Consider the following 17,305-nt stretch of genomic DNA (forward strand, 5'->3'; position numbering starts at 1 on the left):
AGAATCGTTTAAACGTGTACATTGGATCCAGTTAAATTAAATAAGATTTGTTCTATTTTAGACTTAAACCTAAATATTTATCAGGTTTATTTTTTAGAGTAGAACCTGACTTTAGCTGAATAAAATTTTATTACATTTGGGTTATAATAACTATATCAGATCCAAACGGAATGAAAATCAGATCTAAAGTAATTATAATTTATAAAAAAGATAAAAGCTTATTAGTTAGTTGTTATTAAGAATTTAGTACTTGAATCTCTTCATAAATTCTAATTTTATGTATCTTGTATCCTCTTTTTAATTTTATAATTTTTTTTGAAAATAAATAAATCAATTTATAATTATATTACCTAATTTTGGTTAGAAAATAAAATAAAATAAAAGCGTCTCAAGTGTGACTATTGAAATGCTAGTCTTATGTAATAATAATACGATGGAATCCATATTCCATACACATACACAAATCATTATTAAGCCATGAGTAGGAAGCAACTACAAGGCTTCTCCTCATGCACTACATTTTATATATTAAAACATCAGAATATCAAATAGATCGATCTGAAACGATACCATAAAGAACAACAATACCATCTATTATTAATTGTTGATTAATAATAATTCGATCCATGCACACACAATCGAATAATGGCATTATCGAAGCAGGTTAAGAAGCTGCTTGTTGAATAAGGTATTGATCGACCTCGAGGAAGTTCTTGACGGCAAAGTCCTTAACGGCGGATGGATCGGGAATCTCATGGCAGGTCTTTTCGTACTCAGCCGTCCATTTAACCTCGCAGCCATTGTCGGCGGTTGTGACGGCAATGTGTCCCTTGAACTTCTTGTAGTACTCTAAGAGGTCACCTTCGATCACCGCATAGCTCACTGTCTTCTTCTCATCATCCGCAGCTTCTATCCTCTCTTTTGATGATTTCACCAATGATGACCCTGCACCACCATCATATATACTAAAGCTTGTGATTTCCATTCATTCAAAAGTTAGAATTCTTTTCTATATTTTGATGCTAAAAAATTATGCAAATTTCTAATTCTATTTTCATGAATTGTGATATCATCAAAATTATCCTCGTTGAAAAATTAAAATACCAAAATTAATCCACTAATTATCTTCTTCATTCAACACAACAACACCATTATTACGTACCCTCATCATTATTTCCAGCACCACTCTCATTATCATCAATCATGGTTAGTTGTAGGAAGTTTTGCCTTATATAGATTTGTATTAACAAATAGTACAACTAAAACAGCAAAGATGGCAATCGTAGTTTTTGAAAAGGAAAAGACTGAATGGTGGTGGTTGAAGGTAGTGTTAGTGGGTAGGAAAATCACCTTCGAAGGCTAGGGATTGAGGGTAGTTTTTAAGGAAAATCACCATGTGGGCAATTTTGACTTAAAATCTCCTTTATGGTGGGATCTAATATAAAAAAAAAAAAAAAAAAAAAAGGCACTAATGGTCAATTTTGTCACTTTATTTTATTCAATTTTTTAAGTTTATGAGAATTATTATAGTAACTCAAAATTAATTATAGGGTACTATATAATATTCTTATGACGCATGTGATTGAGAAATTGTCACATACCCTTTTATAACAATGAATCTGAAATTATTGATTATATTAAAAGTACCAGTAACACCATATAAAAAGGAGCATAGTAACAAATCCTTAAATATTATAAATTATACATACTAGTTGTGAGGGGTAAAAACTATTCAAGATAAATTTAGCTCAAGTATATTTGATTTTTTTTTTTAATGGAAGACAAAAAATAAAGGAGAAGAAAATAATCCCTATATATTTTCCCTTAGGTTTAATTGGTGTTAGAAATTAAATTTTGTTAAATAATTACCTTCACCATAAGTGATATGGCGGACAGAACCAGCAGCCTTGCCATCACCCTCAAGAACCTCAATGCTTTTGTAATCATGTGGAAAAGCCTTAGGGAATATTTCTGTGGACTCCCTAATTGTTTTCCAGAATTTATCTGCACTTGACTTCAGTTCAATGTCTACCTCAAGCTTTCCACGAGTAGCCATAGTAAAATATTATGTAGTTAGCTAGAAGATATGTTATGAGATTATAGGTATATGCATGTTTATTATATAGTGGAACAACAGTATATGATTATGTTTTTTTTTTTTTTACAATGGCTTTAAATTCATTAGGAAATATAGCTCAACGACCACCTTATCTTATCACATCAAGTTAATGGCATTCACGTGCTAGCTAGTTCGCTATTAGAGAAACTTGGGACCCAATCACTAAATTTTCTGAATTCAGACATTTATGAAATCATGTCGTTTCCATTTATGGGGGATTCAGAACCAGTGGACTGATTAGTGTGGTTGTTAAACATGATCAATATCATTGATGCGGTTGTCCAACCCAAGAAAGAATCTTCTGTTTTTTTTTTCTCATACACACACTCACTCACTCACCCACTCACACACTCACAATATATGGTTCTTCAATCACCCCCAACTAACTAGGGATCGAACAAAATAAATAAGAGAGTATACTTTTTTGGATATACGTCTCACACACACGTACGCACAGACACCCTAACATATTCTACTAAAAGGTTCTTCACCAGTCACCACTGTTTCCACTAATATTTGAACTCGGATATGTAATTTATGGTATCCAAAAAAACCTCTTCTGGTCATCTATTCCTGAGTATCCAAAACTATCTAGAAAGCCCAATATTCTTGTTGTATGTAAGCCCAAATCTCTAGGCCTAAATGTTTTCAGCTTATGTTTCTAACGAATGTTTAAGGACCATCTGGAGCCTCCAACCACATCCGAGTTTAAGTTTCACGGGAGAAAAAATAAATCCAAAAATAAATCCATATAGTGTATGTGAGTGTGTTGTGTGGGTGTGTGGTGCATGGATAATGTTTAAGATTAGAGTCTGTCTAATATACCTGACTAAAAACAAAAAAGAGCATCTGCAGCTGAGGCTTGGCACGGGTGGAGGATTTGTATGCCTCTCATCACCCAGGATCAATTTCCAGCAATAGCTGGATATAGGATGTGTGAGTGTATGTCCAAAAAAAACAAAGCGCATCTGCAAATGGCCTAGAACAACCTTAAAATTTATGGATTGTGTAAGTATGAAGTATCAACATGGATTGCAATATTTAGTTATTTAGATATTTTGATTAAAAAAAAAATACAATTTGGGTTGATATAATGATAAATTCACTAGTCTATTTAATTTAAACAAATGTTGAAAATTCGAATCTTATTATGCATGCAACAACCAATTAACTAATAATGACAAATCCTTAAATAAAATTTCGATTGGCTTCTAAATTTTTTAGTATGAGCGGTAGAGAGAGAGAGAGAGAGAGCGTGGGTGGGAAACACGGGGAGGGGTAGGTCTAGGAACCATGGCAATGATCCCAGGGTTTGGAACAGAGAAGAGTACCGACGGTTGGAACATGAGTCCTACTCGGTCTTTGTGAGCAATCTTCCTGCAGACATATCGAAGAGAGAGTTATTCCACTTGTTCAATTGGACAGGGCGCATCAATGATATATATTTATCCCGAAAACAGAAGAGCGGAAATATATACATTTTTGCATTCATCCGCTATACAACGAAAGGAGGAGCGCTGAAAGCCATAGCTGATATGAATCGACTGAGACTAAGAGGGAAGGTAATCTTTGTGGGAGAGGCTAAGTACAGGAGAACGTCGGAAACAGCACCTGAACCTCGGGGACTAAGAGGAGATGGCATCCAGCACCACACCACTCACAAGACGAATATAGAAGCAAGCTCGAATGATGCGGGGTCAGATGGACGGAATTTACGATTGGAAAAGGGCGAAAAGGACCAGCATGGCAATGGTTGGACGAAGAAGGTGGAAGTTGAAGTGGCGAAGGATAATCTGGAATGGTTGCAGCGAAGTCTCGTTGGGGGTACGACGAAGCCCATTAATTTTGGATCTCTGAAGGAAGTCGTCGCAAAGAACTTACCTAATGTCGTTCAGGTCAGGGAAATGGGAGCGTACAAAGCTCTTCTAACCTTTGATAGTGCTAAGCATGCTGAAGAAACGTACACTTTGAACATGAATTGCCTTCTACGATTGTTCCACAATGTATGGAGGTGGGAGGAATCGGAACATAGTGAAACCCGTAGGGTGTGGCTTGAATGCTTTGGGGTTCCGTTACACGCATGGTCTGTCGATACTTTCACCACAATAGGGAGCCAGTGGGGAGAAGTAGTTAAGTGTGCTCGAGAGACAGAATTGTGCGATTCTTTCACGGTGGGTCGCGTCCAGATTGATACGTGTATAATGGATGTCATTCAGGAATGGATTCATATAAGGGTAGGTCCTGGAGGCTTTGATGTGTTGGTAAAAGAAGTTGGACATGAGGCCTGTAACTTGCAGTGCATAAAGAGCCTGGACAATGAAGCTATTTTCACTGGCAAAACAGGGAATTCTGACAACACAAATACAAGCTCAGGATTAAGGATGCCTCAGGTACAGCAGGCAGGCCTGGTGCAGGAGGTCGATCAAGGTGAAGACATGCTAATCCAGGTCAGCCGGAAAGAGGAAGGAGAAAAGGATAGAATGGTCATTCCAGAGCCAATTTTGAATGAATGGCTTAATTCCAGTAACTTACAGAATCGCTTGAATTACGAAACCGATCAATCAATTAAGGCAAATAATCAAGGGGTGGCTGATTTTGTGGAAGGGACAGTTATGAGTGATGACGCTGATTCAGAAAGGACAAGGTCTTGTGATTATAATGGGCTGCAAGAGGGCTCCAATTTTGGGAAACAAATAAAAACTAAAAACAAATTGGACTGGGCCTGCCACAACACTAGTAGCAAACAGGAGAACTAGATGATGCTGGGCCCAGCATCAAGTGAAGCCCGCGTCCAGCATAGTGAGGCTGTCATGGAGAAACCGGGTCGGGTCGGTCCGTTGAGGGGAAGGGAGGACCGGGTGCGCCGCAACAACGCGAACCACCTTCAGGATGAAAGCGATGTGCTCGGTGAGGCAAGTCTGGGCGAACGAAGAGGTCTGGGCTCTGGCAGGGATGCTTACATGCGGACAGGGGACCGTGACCAGGGCAGGGATGGTGGAAAGGACTCCGCTCCTGCGATTGCTGGCGGAGCGGCAAGAGGGCAGATCAGGACTGCTGGGCACAGCGCTGTCACTGTGTGGACTGGCGGCTGTGACCAGGGCAGGAGTGGTGGAAAAGCCATCCTACCTGTGACGGATGATGGGGCGGCAGGAGAGCAGAACGAGGCTGCTGGGCGAGGCGCTGATGTCGCGATTGATGACGGGGCAGCGAATCTTGGTGCGAGCTTCTGGCCTGGGTGTAACGGTGCGGTTGGGTTGTGGCAGAAGGGAGTAGGCGAGCCTGGCATTTGCAACGGCGCTAAAGCAACGGGAGAAGATAATGTTGCTGGTCATAGCTCGAGTGTGGTTAACGCAGGACCAATCTTTGCTGAAGCAACCGGTGCTTGTCCTGATTCGAATATGGGGGGAGGTCAGGTGCCTGTTCAAAGCGGCCCGGGGAGGAAATCCGGACAGAGTGAGGGGAGCCTTGAAGGGAATGAGGTTGGGTTAAATGAAGGTAGGAATGGGGCAGCAGACAATGAAACAAAGGCCTTGAAGCTGGATGAGCAGATGCTTGAGAACAGTAGGACCTGGGAATTGGCAAAGGAGTCGGGTGTTATACTGGTCAACGAGGAAGATGACATTATGGCAATACTGCAAGCTCAGAATGAAGAAATTGAACGTAAACGAAAATTGGCAAAGCGGAAGGAAAAACTGCGACGATGCAGGCCCAAAAACAAAAACAGGTGTGTTAAAAGAATTTTAAATGATTTTTAGCTCTTGGAATGTTCGGGGGTTACGGGGTGATGGCAAGTTTAGAATGGTAAAGGAATTGAAGAAAACACATAAATTAGATATGTTGGGTTTGATTGAGACAAAAAAGCAAGTTGTGACAAGATTTGATGTTGCAAGAATTTGGGGGCAAGATAGTGCTGGGTGGGAGTTTGTAGGCTCTGACGGTGCATCGGGGGGACTCTTGTTAATATGGGACAATTCAGTGTTTAAAAGGAATAATTGTTATAAGGGGGAGAGATGGTTGTGTGTTGAAGGGATACTGGTAAAGAATAATTATAATTGTGCTATTTTCTTGGTGTATGGTGCACATAATAGAGATGCGAAGATTGAGGTGTGGGAAGAGTTGAGTTACATGGCTGGTTTATGTCAGGTTCCTAGTTGCTACATGGGCGATTTTAATGAAATAGTGCATGTGGAAGAAAGGCAGGGTACTGATGTTCTACCTAGATCGGTAGAAGACTTCAGGAATTGGATACAAGACATGCATCTAGTGGATCTGCCGCTCACAGATCGTAAGTTCACATGGTTCCGGGGACGCTCTTGTAGTCGTATAGATAGAGCGCTGGTTAGCGTGGAGTGGTTAGAGGAGTTTCCTGAGACTCGGATACGCGGTGGACCAAGGGGTTTGTCAGACCACTGTCCTATCATATTAGAGTACATGAGGCAGAGAGGAGGTCCGAGGCCATTCCGAAGCTTAGATTCATGGTTTACACATACAGGCTTTCTTAGCTTCGTGAAGGAAGAGTGGAGAGGTTTGGGGGAGATGCAGTTCACTGACAAGCTAAAGGCTTTGACGGTCCCGTTAAGGAATTGGCATAAGACTAAATTTGGGGATATGGACAAGAAGATTATGATATTTGAGGAAGAAATCAAGAAGATTGATGACTTGGTAAGCAATGGGGTGTATGATGGAACGATGGAGGCTAGAAGAAAGGCGTTGGTTACTTGCTGTGAAAAGTGGTATGTTAGAAAAGAAATCCATTGGAAACAGATGTCCCGGTCTCGTCAGGCAAAGGAGATGGACAAAAATACAAGATACTTTCACAATATAGCTTCAGCAAGACGGAGGAACAATAGGATTGATACGTTGGTAATCGGCGGTAGACTGGTCAGGAACCAAGCTAGGATAAAAATTGCTATCAAGGAATACTACAAGGAGTTATATCGCCAGGATAATTCTCCTATGCTGAGCTTCAGAGATGGTCTGGTAAATAGGATAGAGCAGGACGATTCAATAAATTTGGAGGCGATGCCGACAGCTGAGGAGATCAGAGAAGCTGTATGGGATTGTGAGTCCTCTAAGGCACCAGGGTGCGACGGATACAACATGAATTTTGTTAAGAGGTGTTGGGGCGAGATTGGGCCTGAATTCACGGCTGCAGTGCTGGAGTTTTTTCAGATGTCAAGATTGCCGACAGACTCGAACATCACTTGGGTGGCGTTAGCACCAAAGTACATAGGGGCAAAGGAGATTAAAGATCTGCGACCTATCAGCATGGTAGGATGCGTCTACAAGGTTGTCTCCAAGGTGTTAGTTAGGAGGATGAGAACAGTGATGCCAGCATTAGTAGGGGAAACTCAGAGTGCATTTGTAAGGGGCAGGAAGATACATGATGGGGCACTTATCGCATGTGAAACGGTAAACTGGCTTAAATTGAGAAAAAAGGAGGCGGCACTAATCAAGCTAGATTTCCAGAAGGCATATGATAGAGTCAAGTGGAGTTTTGTGGACATAGTTTTGCAAAAAATGGGGTTTGGCCATAGATGGAGATCGTGGGTTATGGAGTGTGTCTCCACAGCATCTATGTCAGTATTGATAAATGGGTCGCCTTCCAAGCCGTTCAAGATGGAAAGAGGTCTGAGACAAGGTGACCCACTTTCTCCATTCTTATTTGTCCTGGTTGTGGATGTTTTACATCGGTTGGTGGGAGAGGCAGTCAAGGGTGGGCGTATATCACCTTTGTTGATTGGCAGAGATAGTGTAGCGCTGTCACACCTTCAGTTTGCTGATGATACGATTCTATTCTGCCCACCGGAGGAGGACACTATCAAGAATTACAAGCGGCTATTGAGATGCTTTGAGTTGATGTCAGGCCTCAGCATCAATTTTGAAAAGTCGAGCTTGATTCCAATAAACTGTGAAGAACAGTGGATCAGGAATATGTGCCAGTTGTTGGGGTGTAAAGGTGAGACCCTTCCAGTTAAATACCTAGGTATTCCCTTAGGTGCAAATCCGAGGTTAGTGAAGACCTGGAAGCCTATATTAGACAGAGTAGAGGAGAAGCTCAGTCTATGGAAAGCTAAACTTCTGAATAAGGCTGGGAAGTTGGTTCTGATAAAATCAGTCTTGAATAGTCTGCCTGTGTATTATTTGAGTTTGTTCAAGCTGCCGAAAGCTGTTGCTGAGAAATTGATTTCACTACAAAGAAGGTTCTTGTGGAGTAAGGAGGATGGTAGTAATGGAATGGCATTAGTCAAATGGGAAGTGGTGCAGACCCCGAAAAAACTAGGAGGGTTGGGAGTTGGGGATGCTATGGTTCGGAACACAGCTATGTTATTTAAGTGGTGGTGGTGGTTTGCTAAGGAGGATTGCCCGCTGTGGAAGAAGGTGGTTTGTTCCTGCTATAATCTGAATCCTCAAGAGATGCTGTCAACTCAAGTGCTACCTACTAGAGGGGACTGTGGAAGGATATCTGCCAGCTACATATAACGAATGATCAAATAAGGGATAAGATGGTTACGGGTTTGTCTATGGAGGTTGGGGATGGGCGCCGTACACGTTTTTGGGAAGATATTTGGTTGCTTTGTGGGCCTCTAAAAGAACGATTCCCCAGGTTATTCTCTGTTTCAAACCAATGTGGATCTGTTATAGGGGACTGTGGGTTTTGGGACGGGTTAGAATGGATTTGGAACTTCCAATGGAGGAGAGAGCTCTTTCAATGGGAGTTGGAACTACTGGGTCAATTACATGAGACATTGAGACCTGTGCAACTAGTTGTTAACAGAGAGGATAGGGTAGTATGGAAATATGACAGACAAGGAGTTTATACAACTAACTCATTTGTTCAGGTTTTGCAGGAGGCGATACTACCGGAGGAGGTGACAAGCTACAGCTTTACAAAAACCATCTGGAAAGGGTTAGTTCCACCTAGAGTGGAACTATTTGCTTGGTTTGTCCTGCTAGGTAGGGTGAATACAAAAGAACGGTTAAGCCGTTTGGGGATCATTAACCAGGACGACAACATCTGTGTTCTATGTAATAAGTATGCGGAGCACGTGCACCACTTGTTTGTATGCTGTGAATTTACTTGGCAGGTGTGGAGTGCTTGGTTAGCGATGTTTGGACAACAATGGTCTATTTCAGGGTCAATGCGAGAACATTTTCTGAGCTGGACAGAGGGACCAAGGAGGAGGGAGGATAAAGAACAACGACTGAGATGCTTTTGTGCGATTGTTTGGAACATCTGGCTGGAGAGAAATAGAAGGATATTTCAGAACATGAACAAAGGTGTTGAAGATATCACTCACATGACTGTGTTGAGCCATAACGAGTGGAGTGGTGTAGACCCCTTTTGTTGTTGATGGCAATGCCGGAGATGACAAGGGGATTTTAAATTGTTCTACTCTTACTTGAATCTTGTTGTTACTATTTTTCTTTATTTTGGTTGTTAGCTCTGATTGACTGCTCCACAGTATTGTGTTGAGCTCTTTCTTTTCAAAAAAAAAAAAAAAATTTCGATTGGCAAATGACTAATCTTTGACCTATTAAACTTGGGGTATACAGGAATATTGTGAAAAAAAAAAGGATATTCTTTACAAAAATATACTTCATGGTAAATAAATAAAAGGATGTTGATTCTTGGGACCCATAGTTGATGTCATGGATTATAATTAATCCTGAAGAAATTCTTCGTCAAAAGTTGATGATGATAGACTTTTAATACCAACATTGACGGTTGCACCATACAAGACAAAGATTAAGAAATAAGTATAAAGAGAGTTATTGCAATAAATATAACAAATGAAAATGTCACCCCAACCGCTACCTATTTTAAATTAGTAAAACGGAAAAAAAAAAAACGGAAACAAAATGATATTTGATGTAACATGGAGAAGTGGGGGGTGTAGTTTGAATTTCACCATCAAACTAAGCACCTCCCAATGCCATGACCCCCACCATTTCCCCAACCACAGGTGAGCAAGCCCAACCTACTTTTCTTCCTTTTCTTTTTTTCTTTTATCCAGCTTTCTCTTTACTTTAAAGCACATGCCATCTCATCTCTCTATCTTTCTCATTATGTTGTTGGAAGATATCTTGTTGAGTGTTCCTCTAATCTAACTTCACTTGCTCCGCAAGTACTCCATGGATTCTCATGCTGCGGAAATTACTTTTATATGGGAATAACAGCTCTCTCACACACAACTATTTCCAAAGTGATTTTTTACTTTAAGCTCTATTCAACAAACTTATCACTACTTTGAGGGTGTCAGGGTTAGTCACATTTCAAATTTTCAATCCTCAAATAGAGAACAAAATAGATAGAGCCAACCATGCCATTTGGTCTGGTTTCGGCCTGGAACAAGCGCCGTCGAAGCAAGTCCGAAGATCATACTGACCCTTGTATTTTTCTCTTCCTTTTTTCTTCTTCTCATGCTTTAATAGCTTGTATTGGGTGATGTTTAATTGTGGAACCAACTTGTAACATCTAGACAAAATCTATTCAGGGGTTTATAGACCTGCGGAGTGCTGGCAACTCGAAGAACAAGTAACACGACCTGCGAAAAGACTGCATGGATCAGCTGTGTTCACTCTCAAGGAGATGGAAGAGGCAACATGTTCATTCAGTGATGACAATCTGCTAGGGAAAGGAGGATTCGGCAAAGTGTACCGCGGCATTTTACGGTCGGGAGAGGTAACAAGCTCTGGATATAAGTTTATTCTCCACAAGAATTCATCATGATTCTCAAAATTTTATAACATCAGTTGTATTTTACAGGAAGGAAAACACATGCTTATTTCAAAATAGCTCAAAATTTGAAATTTAGATACAAATATATACATACTAATACAACATCTTCCTTCCAAGGTCGTCGCAATCAAGAAGATGGCGCTGCCAGCAATTAAAGAAGCCGAGGGGGAACGTGAGTTCCGAGTTGAAGTGGACATCTTGAGCAGACTCGACCACCCAAATCTTGTTTCTTTGATAGGCTACTGTGCTGATGGAAAACATAGATTCCTAGTATATGAATACATGCATAATGGAAACCTGCAAGATCATTTGAATGGTATGTCATGCACCCCCAAATCCATACACCTACCAAAATTTCTTTAATCAGGATTCAATTAATGCACGCCTAATTTTAGGAATTGGAGAAAGAAAAATGGATTGGCCCCTAAGACTCAAAGTGGCACTAGGAGCTGCAAAAGGCCTTGCTTATCTCCACTCAAGTTCTGATGTTGGAATTCCCATTGTTCATAGAGATTTCAAATCAACCAATATTCTCTTAGATGCTAACTTTGATGCAAAGGTATAATACCAAATAAACTCCCATCATTGACTTGTAATATTCCCTTTCTTATGCTAATTATGTATAGAAAATAAAAATTCTACAACCTATTTGTAGATATCTGACTTTGGGCTTGCCAAGTTAATGCCAGAAGGTCAAGAGACACATGTCACGGCCAGAGTTCTTGGAACCTTTGGCTATTTTGATCCTGAGTATACATCGGTAAGCATTCATGCCAACAGAAAAGAAAAAGAAAGATTTTTCACTAGTTTCAACACCTTCAGATACTGTTTCTTTCAAATATTATGTCATTCAGTCTTGAAGTCAGATTTTACTATACTCGAATTCAACAAATCATTTGCAAGTATGCCTATATCATGCTATCAACTTCTCATTCAAACATCAATATGCCAAAAATGCTGCAGAGCAGGATCATAACCCATTGTATTTGTTATAGCCACCATATTAAGAATCACTAACACAAACTGCCAGCAAATTCAACACTTGCTGATGCAGCAAAAATAAGCCTAACTTTAAAATTCTAGTCTGGACAGGATCAGTGCCTGAGTGGCTTTAGATGGATGCTTAACATTTATTAGGTTGTTAGTAAAAAATTCAATGAATTTTATGTTATAATATGAGATAATGAAGTAATTTGATTTTAACAACCATCAGCCATAGAAACAATTATAGGGCATGCAGCATCATCTATATCTTACTTTGTTAGGTGAAGCAGTCAAGATATGAGAACCTTAAACACAGTAACATATAGTTCTCAAGACTAGCCACCCACGGTCTAGTAATTCCAAGGAAATTTATATATTCAATAATAAAAAAAAGGCGTAGACACCAATAGATGCAAACTGCTGAAAAAACAACGCAGGTCGCCTGAAGGTGACATTTACAGAAACACAAGTGTTGATGTTTGAGATAGGTCTCATGAAATGGCAAATCCTATGCCATTTCCCTCTCCTCCCCCTCTCACTAAAGAAAATTTATATTCATGTGGTTGCAACCTAGACGGGTACCCCTGAGTATACTTACCTCTCTTCAAAATGCTAGCTTGCAATTTTTAACCTTATTTCTTCCTGCATCTATTATCTTTAGAGTGTTCACAAGTGGTTCTCAAACTAACATCCTTAATTTCTTTCAACATCAGACTGGGAAACTTACTCTGCAAAGTGATGTTTATGCTTTTGGTGTTGTTCTTCTGGAACTTTTGACTGGACGCCGAGCAGTTGATCTAAACCAAGGTCCCAATGATCAGAACCTTGTACTACAGGTAGGAAGTAGGAAATAAACACACATGGGACTATAATCATTAGAAATATCAAAGCAACATAACCCTGAATATCACCATTATGACATGTTTCTAGTTTGATTGTTTAAACCCTCTCTCTTTTACCACGAGAGATTATAGTTAACAAGTTCCAGAACTTTAGACTTACAATGAGACATTCATATGCAGGTGAGGCATATTCTGAATGATCGAAAGAAGCTGCGTAAGGTCATAGATCCAGAGATTGCCCGAAATTCTTACACTATTCAGTCTATAGTCATGTTTGCCAATCTGGCATCAAGATGCGTCCGAACTGATAGTAATGAGAGACCTTCAATGGCAGAATGTGTACAGGAACTCCTAATGATTATCTATACAAATTCAAAAGGTTTGGGAATGGTTATGCATAGTTTGAGATTGATCTAGAAAAAAAAAGGGTAAGACATGGAACTACAATGATTTCTTCTTGATAACAAATAAGAGCTCTCTATAAGAAGCTGTCCATCCACACATAAAAACAAGGCAGAGTAACATGACCAGGAGGCTTTGCACATTCTTGTACAGCATATAACTAATTTGGATGATCTGATAGGAGATAAGGAACTCAATTGGTTAATCCATGGTGGACGAAGCTGATGGAAGATTTTCATTTTTTCTTCTTTCTTTTCCGAAGTCATGAGTACCTAATGTTATTGTTTTGTTTTGGCACAGCTGGCATGGTTCAAGAAATTCCATATGCCATATTGTTCTAATATTGAGATTGATTTATAGTTATAAACCCAAGACACATACCCGTGGTTTGATTATACTCATGAAAAATCCAGAGTTCAGATAATTTGTATTTTGTGTGCATACCTAGTGTTCCTACATTATCTTATTTTTATCTAACCTGATATTTTATGTCAAACTGTTAGCTTAACAATTTTTTAATCATTTTTCTGTCAAACCATACAATAACCAATACTTTAGAGAACACTGATTAATATTTTTTGAACCGGTAATGAAGTTTTAACATATTTTTCTCTAACTTTTCATAGTGGATATGCTCACATTTGCAGCTCGGAGCATTGACCTGTAAAAGGTCATCAATACTATTTCTATATGATATTATATTGGAAATTTTACACAGCAATGAACTACAAACAATGCGACAATGCCATGAAAATATTTTTTATGAACAAGTCAATTTACTGTTGTACATTACCTTTGACACAAGCAACCTCTTTCCTACAGACAAGAGAAACAAACAAGGATGCCTGAATCACTCATTAATCTCCAATCTCCAGTTAAATTCACAAAATTATGTTGTTATCATTTCTGAAAGAAAAAATAATCACAAACAGAAATATGAGACATAACCATCGCACATATTTGAGCATCCGATCATGTGGAAGCTATACTTAAACATATGAGCTTTTAAACTATTAAAAAAATGCCAAGTTGGAAACCTTACCTCAACAGTATTTTGCACCATGTGTATACATCTGTCTAATATTTTACTCATCTGAACCAGAGAGATCTGTTTCTGAAGGCATATTCGACAGAGGAAGTTTCTTGCACATCAGGTGCTTTCGTCTCTGCAACATCAGCAGGACTAAAATACTATCTGTTTTTACAACTTTATAATTTGCTTTTTCATACATGCTAAATGGAGCTTCGTCAATCATTCTGCAGTGCAAGTAAACCTCTCTTGAAGAACTCATCCGAGAAATTAGTTCCTCACTTGCCTTCAGCAGATGCCACCCAAGGCCCCTCCTGGAGAAAAAAAAAAGAGGGGGGGGGGGGGAGGAGGAAGAAAGGAAAAGGAAACAGACAGTTATATTCATGAAAACGAAGTTGCACAGACAGTTCCTCATATTTTGTTTATTAATTAAGAAGTGTGATGTCAAAGGAACCACAGCATAGCAAGTATACACTCGTGACAATGGTTAAGGTAAAAATAAATAAATAAATGTAAAAGAGAACATAACACTTCACGCAAGCAAAATATACTGGGAAAGGGGAGGATAAAATGAACTCAATTGTTACCACAAAGATCTTTTCATTAACTCAGTGCAGCTTACAGATTTGGTAAAATAGTTCATTGCAAAACATAACTTGAAAATAAACGGCAGATTGACAAACCCTTCTCCGGACAAATTAAGTCTATTTAAATACTATTTCTAGACCCATGTCTTCCACAAAATGACCTGAATCAAATTTCTGCCTTGTTAAATATTAAGGTCTATTTCAATGAATTTCAACTCAACACTCATTTACTGAGTAGGCAAGCACTATGCAATGTACAATAAAACCAGTATGACAGTTATCAAATATATGGTCCACCCTATATCTGTCAAAACAACTGAAACCTTGCTATTCACTAGTCACTACACAGTTTTGAGCTTAACAAATAACGATAATGGTTCCTACCCAAAAATGTCCCAATATCGACACCATATCAACCACAAAGGCTCCAGTGGGAACAAAAATCTAGTGCATTTTGAAATTACAGCAGTCACTTCATGAAAAACACAACACTAACAACGCATATCAGGTGGACTGCATAACAGTAAGTACCCAGGTTGCTAGATAAAATTCAAAAACACTTGATAAATGTGGGCGTTGAAGATTATCACTACCCTTTTGAAATTAGCAGCTACTTGTGTGATTTTGGAATTGCACTGACTATTAATGTAAAACACCTCAAAAGCTGCAATTCCAAACTTCAAACCCTGACATGCTGCAAATAAGATTTTCTGCTATTTTCAGTTAACCAACCAGATATTGTTTTTTCTCAGTGAACAAAATCCATAGAACATAGAAATTGATTTTAAGCCATAACAATGCATCATATGAAAGTCAACTAGGTAATCCAGAACCTATAAATCAAATCTCAACCATCATGATACATGAAGCAAAGGTCAATTTACTTATTACTGAATTAAGAAAGGCAATAATAACCAATCAAGTATCCAAGTTAAGAATCTTAAACTCTTCACTTCACTATTCAATACCTCATTTCATTGCCTAATCGCCAAAAATTCAAGAGTATAAATTTTACTGCATCGACAATGCATTAAAATTGAACTCGTGTTAATATATACCTCCGAAGCGACTTGTGAACCGCCATGTTACATATATAAGGCGAGTTCCTCGGAGGAAGCGGCGAAGGCATGGAAGTATTGGCACCCCTCTGGTCAAAGCAAACCTCCACAGTTCCCGCGAATTTCACTTCTTGTTCTTGTTGTTCTCCCTGATTAGGAGCGTTTTCTCTGTAGAATCCAAGGAGCGTGGCCATGTGAGGCATGAGGGTTCTCCTCTCCAGAAGGTACTTCTTGATGAGGAACCTGAGCAGCCCAGCGTACCCCGGCGGCAGCATCATTGACTCGGCGAAGGATTCGGCGAGGAGAGCGACGGTGGTGTCGGTCTCGTCGGGGCGCATCACGCGGACCCACATGGAGCCGGATTTGAGGTCCTCCGAGTAGACGAAGGATTCCAGGAAGCGGAGGCGGTCGAGCTCGTCGTTGGTGAGGAAGCGACCTGTGCGGAAGGGGTCGTCCAGGTACAGAGAGGAGATTGGCGTCGGTGGTGGTGGTGATGTTGTTGAGGAGCGAGAATGGGAAGGGGTGGAAGATGAGATTTTGAAGGATTGTGAAGGGTAAATGTGGAAATTTGGGAGTGAGTATGCGAAATGGCGCGTGTGGTGTTTGGGGAAGAAGAATCGGTGGTGGTGGTGGGTTTGGGGGTCTAAAGAGAGGGAGAGGGAGAGTGTTGCGGCCATGGTGGATGGTGGCGGTGTTATTGGTAAGTGTGTGTGGGAAGTAAGTCAGCAGGTAGGTTGTGTGGAAGAGGAACAGAAGAGAAAGGAGTAATTACTAATAACGATAGAGGATCGATTTCAATGGTCGTGGTCCCCAGCAATAAGAAGAAGAAGAAGAAAAAGAAGAAGATGCAAATATGGATAAGTAGCAGTTGCAGGAATGAAATGGGTGCCACTAATAATAGTTTAAGGTCCTCCTCACTCCTCACTCCTCACTTTGCCTCATTCATCACACCCTCTCCCACTCCCACGCAGCTTTTCAATTTTTTGTAATAGAAGAAAGGATTTTAATTCATAGAAATAGTCCAATGGTATCAAGATAAAAAGTGACTCAAACAAGATGAGAGAGAGGGAGCGTGGATGGGAACACAGGCAGGAGTAGAGTTAGGGAATATGACAAAGATCCAAAAATCTAGAACTGAGAAGAGTATCAATGTTTGGAGTATGAGTTTTTTTTCTATTTTTGTAGATAACGTGTCTGAAGATATATCAAAGAGGAAACTGTTTTAGTTGTTCAATTGGACGAGACGTATAAATAACATATATTTGTCACCTAAATAATAACGTGATAACATATATATTTTTGGGTTCATACGATACACTACGAAAGAGGGATCTTGAAGGCAATAATGAAAATGAATTGAATGAGGTTGAGAGAAAAAGTAGTTTTGTGGGAGAAGCGAAGTACAGAAGGAAGTCGGGTGCGGCTGACATGAATAGGTCTTCGAGGAGAGAAAATAATCATAACAACATAACTCAACAGCTACAACGTGAAAAAGCTCGTATTGACGCACGTCTGAATACAATAGAGGCCAGAAAGGAGA

The 17,305-nt window shown here is 39.7% G+C and overlaps 3 protein-coding genes across 10 annotated transcripts; 1 reads left to right on the plus strand and 2 right to left on the minus strand.

Annotated features, from left to right (window-relative positions):
• Positions 1 to 395: 395 nt before the first annotated feature.
• On the minus strand, positions 396 to 2,185 carry LOC112750051 (MLP-like protein 423). The gene is made up of 2 exons (XM_025798566.2): positions 1,870 to 2,185; positions 396 to 945 (listed from the first exon to the last, which is right to left on the minus strand). The coding sequence occupies exons 1-2, from the start codon at positions 2,054 to 2,056 to the stop codon at positions 665 to 667; spliced, it is 468 nt and encodes a 155-aa protein (XP_025654351.1). The 5' UTR covers positions 2,057 to 2,185; the 3' UTR covers positions 396 to 664.
• Positions 2,186 to 9,755: 7,570 nt separating this feature from the next.
• LOC112750052 (probable serine/threonine-protein kinase PBL28) lies at positions 9,756 to 13,520 on the plus strand. 2 transcript variants are annotated; one of them, XM_029292813.2, is made up of 7 exons: positions 9,756 to 10,558; positions 10,603 to 10,805; positions 10,980 to 11,178; positions 11,258 to 11,421; positions 11,518 to 11,622; positions 12,560 to 12,682; positions 12,869 to 13,520. In XM_029292813.2, exons 1-7 carry the CDS (start codon positions 10,444 to 10,446, stop codon positions 13,103 to 13,105), a joined length of 1,146 nt encoding a protein of 381 aa, XP_029148646.1. In that variant the 5' UTR covers positions 9,756 to 10,443; the 3' UTR covers positions 13,106 to 13,520. The 2 variants fall into 2 exon arrangements, with proteins under 2 accessions (XP_029148646.1, XP_025654352.1); XM_025798567.3 differs by having other exon boundaries at positions 9,756 to 10,513; positions 10,618 to 10,805.
• LOC112750053 (GCN5-related N-acetyltransferase 5, chloroplastic) lies at positions 10,827 to 16,984 on the minus strand. 7 transcript variants are annotated; one of them, XR_011873323.1, is made up of 6 exons: positions 15,766 to 16,937; positions 14,133 to 14,434; positions 13,884 to 13,996; positions 12,849 to 13,050; positions 12,574 to 12,643; positions 10,827 to 11,159 (listed from the first exon to the last, which is right to left on the minus strand). XR_011873323.1 is itself a non-coding variant. In XM_025798569.3 (3 exons), exons 1-2 carry the CDS (start codon positions 16,440 to 16,442, stop codon positions 14,176 to 14,178), a joined length of 936 nt encoding a protein of 311 aa, XP_025654354.1. In that variant the 5' UTR covers positions 16,443 to 16,938; the 3' UTR covers positions 10,827 to 11,159; positions 14,133 to 14,175. The 7 variants fall into 7 exon arrangements, 1 of the variants encoding a protein (XP_025654354.1); XR_011873322.1 differs by having other exon boundaries at positions 12,574 to 12,676; XR_011873326.1 differs by having other exon boundaries at positions 13,884 to 13,906; positions 15,766 to 16,936.
• Positions 16,985 to 17,305: the final 321 nt, after the last annotated feature.

This window comes from Arachis hypogaea, chromosome 15 (assembly GCF_003086295.3).
Source record: "Arachis hypogaea cultivar Tifrunner chromosome 15, arahy.Tifrunner.gnm2.J5K5, whole genome shotgun sequence".
Taxonomy (NCBI): domain Eukaryota; kingdom Viridiplantae; phylum Streptophyta; class Magnoliopsida; order Fabales; family Fabaceae; genus Arachis; species Arachis hypogaea.